Source organism: Lactuca serriola, chromosome 9 (genome assembly GCF_051521515.1).
Source record: "Lactuca serriola cultivar US96UC23 chromosome 9, Lser_US96UC23_V15, whole genome shotgun sequence".
Lineage (NCBI taxonomy): Eukaryota > Viridiplantae > Streptophyta > Magnoliopsida > Asterales > Asteraceae > Lactuca > Lactuca serriola.
In genome coordinates, this window is record NC_136416.1 from 215,973,819 (window position 1) to 215,984,239 (window position 10,421).

At 34.0% G+C, this 10,421-nt stretch overlaps 2 protein-coding genes across 2 annotated transcripts; both read right to left on the reverse strand.

Moving 5' to 3' along the window:
- Positions 1-212: 212 nt before the first annotated feature.
- Positions 213-3,997, reverse strand: LOC145072229 (elongation factor 1-gamma-like). Its single transcript, XM_079018625.1, has 8 exons — positions 3,863-3,997; positions 3,714-3,758; positions 2,801-2,950; positions 2,654-2,714; positions 2,507-2,559; positions 2,319-2,420; positions 1,725-2,226; positions 213-778 (listed from the first exon to the last, which is right to left on the reverse strand). The coding sequence occupies exons 2-8, from the start codon at positions 3,720-3,722 to the stop codon at positions 399-401; spliced, it is 1,257 nt and encodes a 418-aa protein (XP_078874751.1). The 5' UTR covers positions 3,723-3,758; positions 3,863-3,997; the 3' UTR covers positions 213-398.
- A 4,918-nt stretch (positions 3,998-8,915) lies between these two features.
- GXM3 (glucuronoxylan 4-O-methyltransferase-like protein (DUF579)) lies at positions 8,916-10,051 on the reverse strand. The gene has a single exon (XM_079021483.1). It carries the CDS (start codon positions 9,990-9,992, stop codon positions 9,111-9,113), a length of 882 nt encoding a protein of 293 aa, XP_078877609.1. The 5' UTR covers positions 9,993-10,051; the 3' UTR covers positions 8,916-9,110.
- Between the last annotated feature and the right edge of the window lie 370 nt (positions 10,052-10,421).

Sequence of the window (10,421 nt, forward strand, 5' to 3'; positions counted from 1 at the left end):
TCCCAGTTCCGGCCCGACTAGTTCCATCGGGTTCCATGTATGCGGATGTTCTTACTAAACTATGGGTGTTTTGGAGCTTCTATAATGAGTTGAGGCCCTTCCAATTAACGCTTTCACCCCCCTCAAGGCCTCAAACACTTGTAGCTGTCACAAGTATAGTAAATTTCAGTAGAATGCATCATCTTACCAAAGTAGATTCTTAATATGATTAATTTAAAGAGAAACCAATCAACACACTCCATAAACAAACTCATGATTAACAACCATCCGGTCTTGGTCTTGGTCTTGGGTATTACATTGAGATCAAAACTGACTTAAAATTAACACCATTTTAACCCACAAAAAACAAACACTTTGAAACAAACAAACTACCCACAAAAAAAACATCTCTTCTTTTCTCACTTAAAGCACTTAGCATCCAAAAGAGTTTCCCCTTCAAAAGGCTCAAAATCTTCGATCATCTGATTCACACGCTCCTTTTGTGCTTCATCAGACAAATCCACCTTTGTCCACTCATAAAGCTCCATGTCGTAACACTCGTCCATTACAAACTTTGGGATCTCGGTCCCACGGAAAAGCCATAAACCCTTCACCTTGAATGGAGGCTCGTTTCCAATAATCAGCATCTTCCCAAAAGCATACTTTCTTGCTAAATCCATTCTTTGAAGGAATCCGCCAACTTTGTTCATTGTCACAAATGACACCATGTTTTCATCATTGTATTTGTAATCACAGAACCATAGAGAGTAACCCTCTGGATCAAACATCTCCCAGAAACCTTAAAAAAAACATATACGAAAGTTAAATTCACTTTAAAATTCCTACTTCTATTTTTCCATATCAAGAAATTATGGCATCATACTTTTGGATTTTTCTTGTTTGAACATTACACTTTATAAATTTTATCCAATTACAAGAGTGAAAGTGCTTTGTAGTTAAAACATTGATATACATTGGTGGATTTTTTTTAAAAGTAATATATAGCACAAAATAGAAACAAAAATAGTTGGGAATGTAGCTTACAAGTAACTTGCCAAAAAATACCAATATACTTTTAATTTATTTGTGTATTATATAGCATCCTACTTCTGTTTGTTTCTATTGCAACATTGTATTCTTAAAGATTTCCATCCATTCATAGCAATGAAAATTGAAAATTGAAAATTGCTTTGTATTTAGAGTTATCATAGAAGACCCTATATTTTGGGTCTTTTGTATTTAACCTCAACTTTTTATTTTTCCTAAAAAAAACCTTCCTTTTTCCCCTTTTTTCAGTTTGGCCCTTTTAGCATGCTTCCAGTAATCTTCCAATTTTAGATGACTGTTTCCGAAAATACCTCAGATTTTTACTTTTTTTCATTTAACATTTTTTAGAAAATAAAAAGTTGAAAAAATAGGTTTAAGAATTTTTCTGGAACAACTGTCTAAAACCGAAATATACCAGTAAACCTGCTAAAAGGTTCAAACTGAAACAAACAGAAAAATGCAAGGTTTTTTTTTAAGAAAAAATAATTTTTAGGTTTAATCCGGAAAAAAAATCCAAAAATATAGGATCTTTTATGCAAACATTTGTATTTAAATGACATTTTTATAAATCTGTAGACTTTTTAAAGTATATTGTTGAAATAAGAGAAAACAAAAGTAGTATGCTATAATAAGCAACTTAATGAAAGTATGTTTGCTATTTCTTTTCCAAAATAAAAAAATAAAGAATGATGATATACCTTTAATTGCAACCTCACGGAAGTTGGTCTTGGTGTTGGAATAAAGCCTTTTCCAGTCATCTAAAACCATCTTACTCGGTGGCAACAAATCAAGAGGGTTCTTTGGTTTAGGCTTTGGTGCCTCTTCTTCATCACCATTAGTTTCAGCTTTTGGAGCTTCTTTCTTTTCTTCTTTTTTAGGCTCAGCCTTTGGTTTAGTCTCTTTAGGTTGAGCTGCTTTTTTTGAAGAAGGAAGAGGTGGAACAGCTTCTGTTTGTTTCAACTCACCAATGACCTTACTGAAGTTGGGTTGATTAACCATGGTCCAGAAATACCTCTCAACATGAGGAAACTCAGCTGTGAAGGTTTTGGTCATCATGACTTTGAATCCAAGGTATAGATTGCATGTTGTGATGATGTCAGCAAGTGTCACGCTGTGTCCAACCAAGAATGTGTGTGAGGCAAGATGTGTGTTTAGGGCACCAAGAGCTCTCTTTAATCCAGCAATTGCAGCCTCCTCTACCTTTAATTTGTGTTAAAAAGTAGTGTTATTGATAGGACATGGACACTATAATCGAAAAGGGTAAATTGGTAATTAGTAAAGTGTAAACAAACCGGAGCAACATAGTTAGCATAACCGAATCTTGGCATCAACCATTTCAACACATTTGTGTCGATTTCAAGTGAAGAGAAATCAATCCATTGCTCAATGTGTCCCTGGAAAAACATTCAATGAATAAAATAAAGCTTCAAGTAAATGAGTTTAATAAAAAAAAACTTTATCGAAAAATGATGAAACTTACATATTCAATTGGTGAAGATCCCAAAAGAGAAGTGTCAGTCTTCAAGCGAGCAACTATGATGACAAAATATAACAGAATAAGCACTACAAACATAGAAATATAAAATTTTAAAATAATGTTACATGGTCATGAATCATGATCACTTACCATAGCGAGCAATGGCATTACTCTCAAATACAGGCCCATCAGGAGTCTCAAGAACAGGAACCTACAACAATCATATGCATATTGAGTAAAGAAAGTGAAAAAAGCACCCACCATTGTAGAAAAGTGAAATCAGAATTAAAAATGTACCTTTCCAATAGGGTTCATCTTAAGAAACTCAGGAGTTTTATTTGAAACGCCCATTTCGAATTTTTCAGCCCACTTAACTTCAACACCAACATATTCTGCAGTAATTAAGGTCTTGAAAGCATTCTTGTTGGTTTTCGCAGCATGCATGACCTACAAGAAAATTATATGTTAAAACAAATTATCTTAAACTTAAATGAATGCAACTAACCATAACTACAACACCATAGTAACACAAAAGTTGGCACTTTGTTTGAAGGCTCATTTGTCAATTTATGATTCAACAAGCAACATGATACAAGTTTCTAATGGTTAATATTTCACTATCAACATAAATCCAGTATGTAATGAACTTGTTATCATGGTAGCTTAGGCCATTGTTCAATGAATTTTTTCTCAATTGTGAAGCTACATGTTAGAACACAAGGTATATATCCCTAAATATTCTCCCAGTAACATAAGTTAGAACATTTGAGTTTGACAATGTCATCAATAAGTTGATATTAATTCATTATAAATAAATGAGCGATAAATCAGATGGTTGTGCACTTGATCACTTAGATTACAAATTAAAACCAAAACAACAAGTAAAACACAGTAAGTTGTCGATCAACATTGTAAAATGTAAATTAAGTGATCAAATAGCACCACAACTGGATCTAAACGCAATTAACACAAGCACAACGAATCACGAGTTGGCCTCCAAACATTAAAAGAATTTCGCGAAAATTTCAAATAAATTCGATAAAGCGAAATGTAAAATAACCAGACAGAACAGCAACAGTTCATGCATATATAAACGTAAAACTCTAAATCTGCCTACTTTGAAATGTTATTATGCATGACACTTGCGCAACTAACAAAATTCAGCGAAAATATCGACGAGAAAGTAACAAAATCAGAATTGAAAACTCACCAGAGCCATTGCTGAAAGGAACAAACGTTCGTTTTCACGTCAGATCTGAAAAAACAGAAACAAATACAGACTTCGAATGATCACGTAAAAGAGAAATGGTAAGAAATTGTTGAACAAGAAAAGATTAAACGGTGGAATGAAGATGTTACCTGATAATTACACGAGCGTTTCTTCCGAGAGCGCAGTGAAGAGTCCACAATGAAAGAGAGATATATGACTAGGGTTTCCTACTAGTGAAGGGGGTAGTCGCCTAGTGGGCACTTCTTTATGCAATAAAGTTTTGGGTTGTCGTTGGAAATGATAACGGGCCAGCCCAACTGGATTTATGAACAGTAGTTTTTCTTATAAAAATTACTTATAAAAATTATTTAACAAAATCTTTTATAGATTGACAAAATTACAGAAATAGTCTCTATGATTTTTTTGGACAAAATCCTAAAAAAAAGTTTATTAGCAAAAAAATGTCTTTATTTGGTTGTTATGTTGTGATTTTGGTCTTTATCTCGTTAAGTTTAAAAGTTTGGTTGTTAACTTTTTGAAAATGATAGTTTTATCCAAGAACCATTTTAATAGTTTTATCTTTTTATCAAACTACAAGGACCATTTTTATAATTTTTTTTATTATTTTATTGAATTATTATATATTAATTCTTTTTTAATTTCTTTTTTATTGTATTAATTTTTTTTTCAAAAATAAATCACCAAAGTAATTTTACATTAGTTAAAGACAAAACTTCAAAAATGGTCCCCGTGATTTCAAAAAACATGAAGTTTGGTCCTTAATTTACAAAAACCTCACGGATCGTCCCTGTGGTTTCAAAACTTTTAACATTTGGTCCTTTCGGCTAACTCCGTTACCATTTAGCCATTAAGACAGGAGCATTTTTGTCATTCACTACACAGGGACCATTTATGAGGTTTTCAATTACTTTTTTTTAATAAATAAATAAATAATATTTAATATGCAAGGGGTCCCACACAGGGAAGGATCGACTATAAATTGAACTATCTTTTTCTATATGCTAATCAAACACACATAAACTCCATATAAATCATTACTCGGGCAAAATTTAAAGCTTGCACTCCATCTCGTCATGAATCTGCTAGAGCTGATGGCGATTTTGAAGAAAACATTCAGAAATTCAAAGTACAACAGGGCCTCTATCTGGGAACAAAGAGGGAGGTGTCGAAGTTAAAGACATCGGAACCGGGTGATATGAGTTGGCCTCTACCGGACTTCCTAGGTATAACTGAAACAATTGTGATTCATGATGGGATGATGTAAATTTTCGATCGACTATGTTGTTTTGGTTACCGGAGCTTAGGAACCAAGCAAATGGCACCTCATCGAGTTTCTGGACTGGTTTTAGGGTAATTATTTTTTATTTCATTTTTGGGCACACATAATTTCAATTTTGTTTCTAGGCAGACACTAACACCAACCATCACCACACCTGTTGTGAATCAGATTTCAAGATCTGGCCTTCTGGGTGAACGATTCATAAAAGGGTGAAGTTTTTCTTTTGATTTTTTGAAGTTCTTGGGGGAACCACAACACCTATGTTCTTTGAGAATACATACAAACCCACACAATTGGTCTCAAGCGATTCAAAGAGAATGGGATGTAAAGAATGTGATAAATATCTTCTTAAATGCGTTCTAATGCTAATTTTAACATTAGATATCTACTGATGGCGGTGAGATTTGTAGCCATCATTAACAGGAGAAGATGAAAAGAAGGTTTGATTTTATGTGCAAACTAGACCTGTGAGAAGTGCCAACGATAATGATGATGATGAGTATGACATCCCCATTTCATGGCCAGAAAAAGACCGATTATGTTTATGCTTTATAAAAATCAGAATACCTTTTTTATAAAAATGTTGCGGAATTTTGTTCCCAGAAAAACATGATAAATACATTATCAAAGCATTTCCGAATAAATGTATTTTTTATTTATTTTAAAACATTGGGATGTCATCGTCAATACAGAAACATAAGCATAAACAGAACTTACATTCATTATCATTAGTGATTTACATCTCCTTAATCTCTCAGTATAATGTAACTTCATATCGACACCTGTGATACAAATAAACCGAGTGGGTCAGGTTGGGAAACCTGGTGAGTACATAGGGTTTTCAACCCACAATAATGTAATTAACTTGTTTCTTCACATAATACATGTCAAACAATTAACCCGATTACGTACCCTCATTTTCTTCATTTAATATTCCCCAAAGTATTACCTTAAGGTTCATTTCCTATATCATATTTACCTCTCATCTCTTTGCATCTTATTTCCTTATATGTTCGTTCCTAAGGACTTTTCCTAAGGATCATCGCCTACATCACACAGACAATAATGGTTCGGGGATTAATCCATCGATACGCACCTAGTAAGGGTTGGAGTATCATCGCATGAATACGTAGTTACAACATCGCCTGAACTCGTAATTCATAGTAAGGGTATCATCACATGAATACGTAGTTACAACATCGCCTGAACTCGTAATTCATAGTAAGGGTTAGAGTATCATCACATGAATACGTAGTTACAACATCGCATGAACTCGTAATTCATCACCTACAGGTTGTGAGCCTGCTGGTGTTTCCACGAGGTTGTCTATAATAGTCTGTGGTCGCCATCTATACTCTGGTAGATGACTACATCTCCAAATTGTCGGACAAGGTTATAGTATCTTTCATCCTACATCACTGATTCATCATCACCTATCTATCACCTATCTCTCATCATTTTATTTCATCACACACCAACTATTTCATATACCCATGTTTTATCCCAACATATTTGTAGATATAAAATAAATATATATTTAAATCAATTTAAAATGTATAAAATCATTCATCCATCATAGACAACAAGTATTCAGACAATATGCATACATAGCACGTAATTTATATAAATACTTTATATCTATGTGTAAGATGAAAAAGACCATGCACTCACTTGATAAGGTGGTGACTCGGTACTCGGACATCGCTTCGTTTACTTTAAAATAATTTCCTCCGATGAAACCTAGTATTATTACCACTAGATTTTAGTCTAATATTTACCGTGATGAATTATTAGTCTTATTATTATTATTATTATTATTATTATTATTATTATTATTATTATTATTATTATTATATAAGCGTTTAAACAATACTTTCCAAACACTATGTACAGACAGGGGCCAGACATAAAACACTGGAGGGCAGGACCATTTTGGCATATAACACTTCTGAAATCCAACAACCTTATGCGGCCCTTTAAACCAGATTCCATGTACCACGAGTAGTTAAAAAGATATTATAACGACATTTATATAATAATAGCTTAAATATTTATTATAAGTTTATAATAACAATACTAATTTTAAATATAAGCTATATTAAAATAGGGTAAACATAAATTACTTACAAGGGGGTTTTAGCTAGGAGTCGGGCTCTGCAAGGGCAAAACTTCGTCGCTGAATCTTTCTAAGAAAGATTCGTGCAGCGCTTCAGCACTCACCTTACTATACTAAAACTACAAAAAGAAAAGTCGAATCACGAGGGACCGAAATACTCGGGGGATAAAAAGAGAAAGACTCTTAAATCAAGAGAATGGTGCAAGAAATATGAGAGCTCAAGCCTCTTATTTATAGTAATTGTATTTACAAAAACTACCCTCCATAATTACTTAATGACCGTATAGTTATATAAACGACTAAACACCCTTTCATAATACTATTTTAAATAGATTTGACGATATTTGTACTAAACTAATGTCGAAAGTACTCAACACTAGTCTTATAATAACCGCATCGTCGATATCTTTCTAATGATATATACATTTGTATATATATGTGTACATATATATGATTTATACTCTATTTTAATACATAAATATGCTATTATAATTTGTAACTCGTTCATACAAACTTCATTTTTGACATTCTTTATATCCACGCGTTGGTATTTACGAGTACTACAACTTTCATTGAAACGCCGTCAACTAATTCTCATTCTACCCCAGATTTACAAAACTGTATCGAATTTATCGCGCTCGAAGAGTAGGGACCAAGTTTCGTCCATATCTTTAACATACAAGCTCTAATCTCGACATTCTTTATATCTACGTGTAGGTAAAAATAAGATCTAAAACTTTCATTTAGACTCCGTCGGCTAATTCTCGACCGATTTTAAATTTAACAGTAGGAAGAGATTATATTGTTAAATGTCCGCGTAAAATTCATAACTTCTATATACGGACTCCATTTTCGTCTATCTTTTTACCATTGAGTTCCTATTAATGAGATCTTCAACTCTCATTTAGGTCGCGTAGGCCAAAAACTGCTCGAACTAAAATTCGAGTTTCGGGTCATGCATTGTTATGCCAAATGTTAGAAAATTCATAACTTTCCCATACGAAGTCAGATTTGGGCGTTCTTTTTAAGGACGCCCTCAGTTTAACATATTCTACGACTTTTGTTTAGATTACTAAGGCTAAAAAGTCCTCTATCGTAAATTCACTATTTACGTCTCCCAGTGTCGTGCCGGTTTTGCCGAAAAACTTCGACGGGTCATAACTTCTTCGTTATAACTCGGATTTCGGCATTCTTTATATGTACTGAACCCTTGTAACATATACTACAACTTGGTTAGGATTAATCCTTCTAAATAATCTTCCATCAAAAACCTATTTTTGATGCTTATTGTCTCTAAATTGACTAGTCGGATCTACGGGCGTTACAATAAGAGGATCTGATGAAATTGTTATTGGGTTCAAAAGTGGAGAGGGTGAAGAGGAGCAAAGTGATCAGGAAGATGAGGAGAGCACAAATGGAGATGTGGATTGAGCTTTGTCGAGGATAAGAGAGAGAGAGAGAGAGAGAGAGAGAGATATGTGGGACCCTGTAATATTAAATAATGTTTTTATTATTATTTTAAATAAGACAAATCTTCATAAATGGTCCTGTGACAGTGAAATGACAGAAATGTCCTTCACTTAACAGCCAAAAGTTAACGGAGTTAACGAAAATGACCATTTGTTAAAAGTTTTAAAACCACATGGACTATCTGTGAGGTTTTTAAAGATTAGGGACTAAACTTCAGATTTTCGAAAACCATAGGGATCGTTTTTGAAGTTTTGTCTTAGTTAAATTATGATCAAAACATAGCAAAATTGATAAACGAGTTATACTTTTGCTCGAATACAATTAATGAAAAACTTTATTGAATCAATATGGACTATTTTATAACAAAAATTCCTCATGTAAAAATTTAATCTAATACTCGTTATTTTTGTCATTTATTTTACATGCTCAAAAAGAAAAATCCAAGATTCTTATAACAAGAATCAAGAGCCAATTGAAAAGAAATCAATAATCAATATTTCAAAATCAAATCTCAAGGACAAAAAGGCTTGTTAGGTTCATCTCTATGGCTGGGAATTCTGAAGTGCCTCAATCTCCCCTCTTGTTTCTTCATATACCCTTCACACAAAAACGCATTAGAAAACTTATCTTCAACAACCCTGTTCACATCATGCACAAAAACATCGGTCTCTCCCTCCGCCCTGTTCCTCGCCATCATCCCCGCCGTATAAATCGCACTCATCCGCCCTGGTGCCTCATCATAGTACCCCGTCGGCGCATCCACCATGATCAAGTCCCACGTCGTCTCATAAACATCCTCCGGCAAATTCTTCAGCGCTAGTTGACAAACCGAGTGCCTGGTTTCACCCACCGCCGTGCACTCCGGCCCTTTTCCGGCTTCCATAAGGCCATCTGCTTGGTTCACCTTACTGTCATACGTTACATGATAAGATTCCAACATGGGAAATCTTTTCTTGATTTGCTCGATCCATGCTTTGTCTTCTTCAAGAAAGACTGTTCGGCCATTGAAGTTCAAAGAGCTCCACATTAAGCTATCGTGCCCTAGCCCAAAGACTAGAAAGTTGCAAGGTGATTTCATGTCTAAGATCTTTTTGGTTACCGATATTTCTTTGATGGTTTGTTGTGGGGTGATGGTGGAGGTTGAGTAGTGTACTAAGGCTTGAGCTAATGAAGGTGGGATTTTGTTGCAGGTTTCTGAACATTTTGGCGACTTTTGAATGTTTCTGAAAGAATCTGAAACTGCTTTTGGAACGACTTTTTGCGCAATTTGAGATGAACCTTGATCATTGGAAGATGAAAATGTTGATCGAAATACAAAGAGAAGAAAGAAGACGACAATGATGGCAATGACAAGAAGCTTGGTGTTCATTGGGTATTGTGTTCTCGACCTCATTTTTTTTATCAACAGATAAAACTAAGTTTTCTGGGATTGTTATGAAGCTATGGGGTTGTATTCAAGTATGTATATATACATATATATCTATAGAGAGAGACGGTATGGTGATGCTTAGAGTTAAAGTGATTATATTAAAGAATTCTATGATGTAAGACATGCAACCTAGAAAGATTCTGAATGAAGCAAAAGGGTAGTTGTTAAGTTTGGTGGAATATTTGGTCATTGAGTTGCAAAGTTAAAGACATCTTAAGTTGCTAATCATTTTGAGTTTGGTGAAGGCAGTTGCACCATGTCAGAAACCGATTAAATTTGCTAAAAGTGACATTTTGGCACTCTTTCTCACCTTATATATATATGTAATATGTTTGTGTGCGAGAGAGAAAAGAGTGCAACAAATCTATATCTATCATATTTCTATTAGGTTTT

Excerpts from the sequence above, each read along its gene's own strand:
- GXM3 (XM_079021483.1), bottom strand. The coding sequence starts at position 9,992 with ATGAGGTCGAGAACACAATACCCAATGAACACCAAGCTTCTTGTCATT.
- LOC145072229 (XM_079018625.1), bottom strand. Across the intron at positions 2,560-2,653 it reads TAATGCCATTGCTCGCTATG|TTGCTCGCTTGAAGACTGAC; the intron begins GTAAGTGATCAT and ends TTGTCATCATAG. Across the intron at positions 2,421-2,506 it reads GATCTTCACCAATTGAATAT|GGACACATTGAGCAATGGAT; the intron begins GTAAGTTTCATC and ends ATGTTTTTCCAG.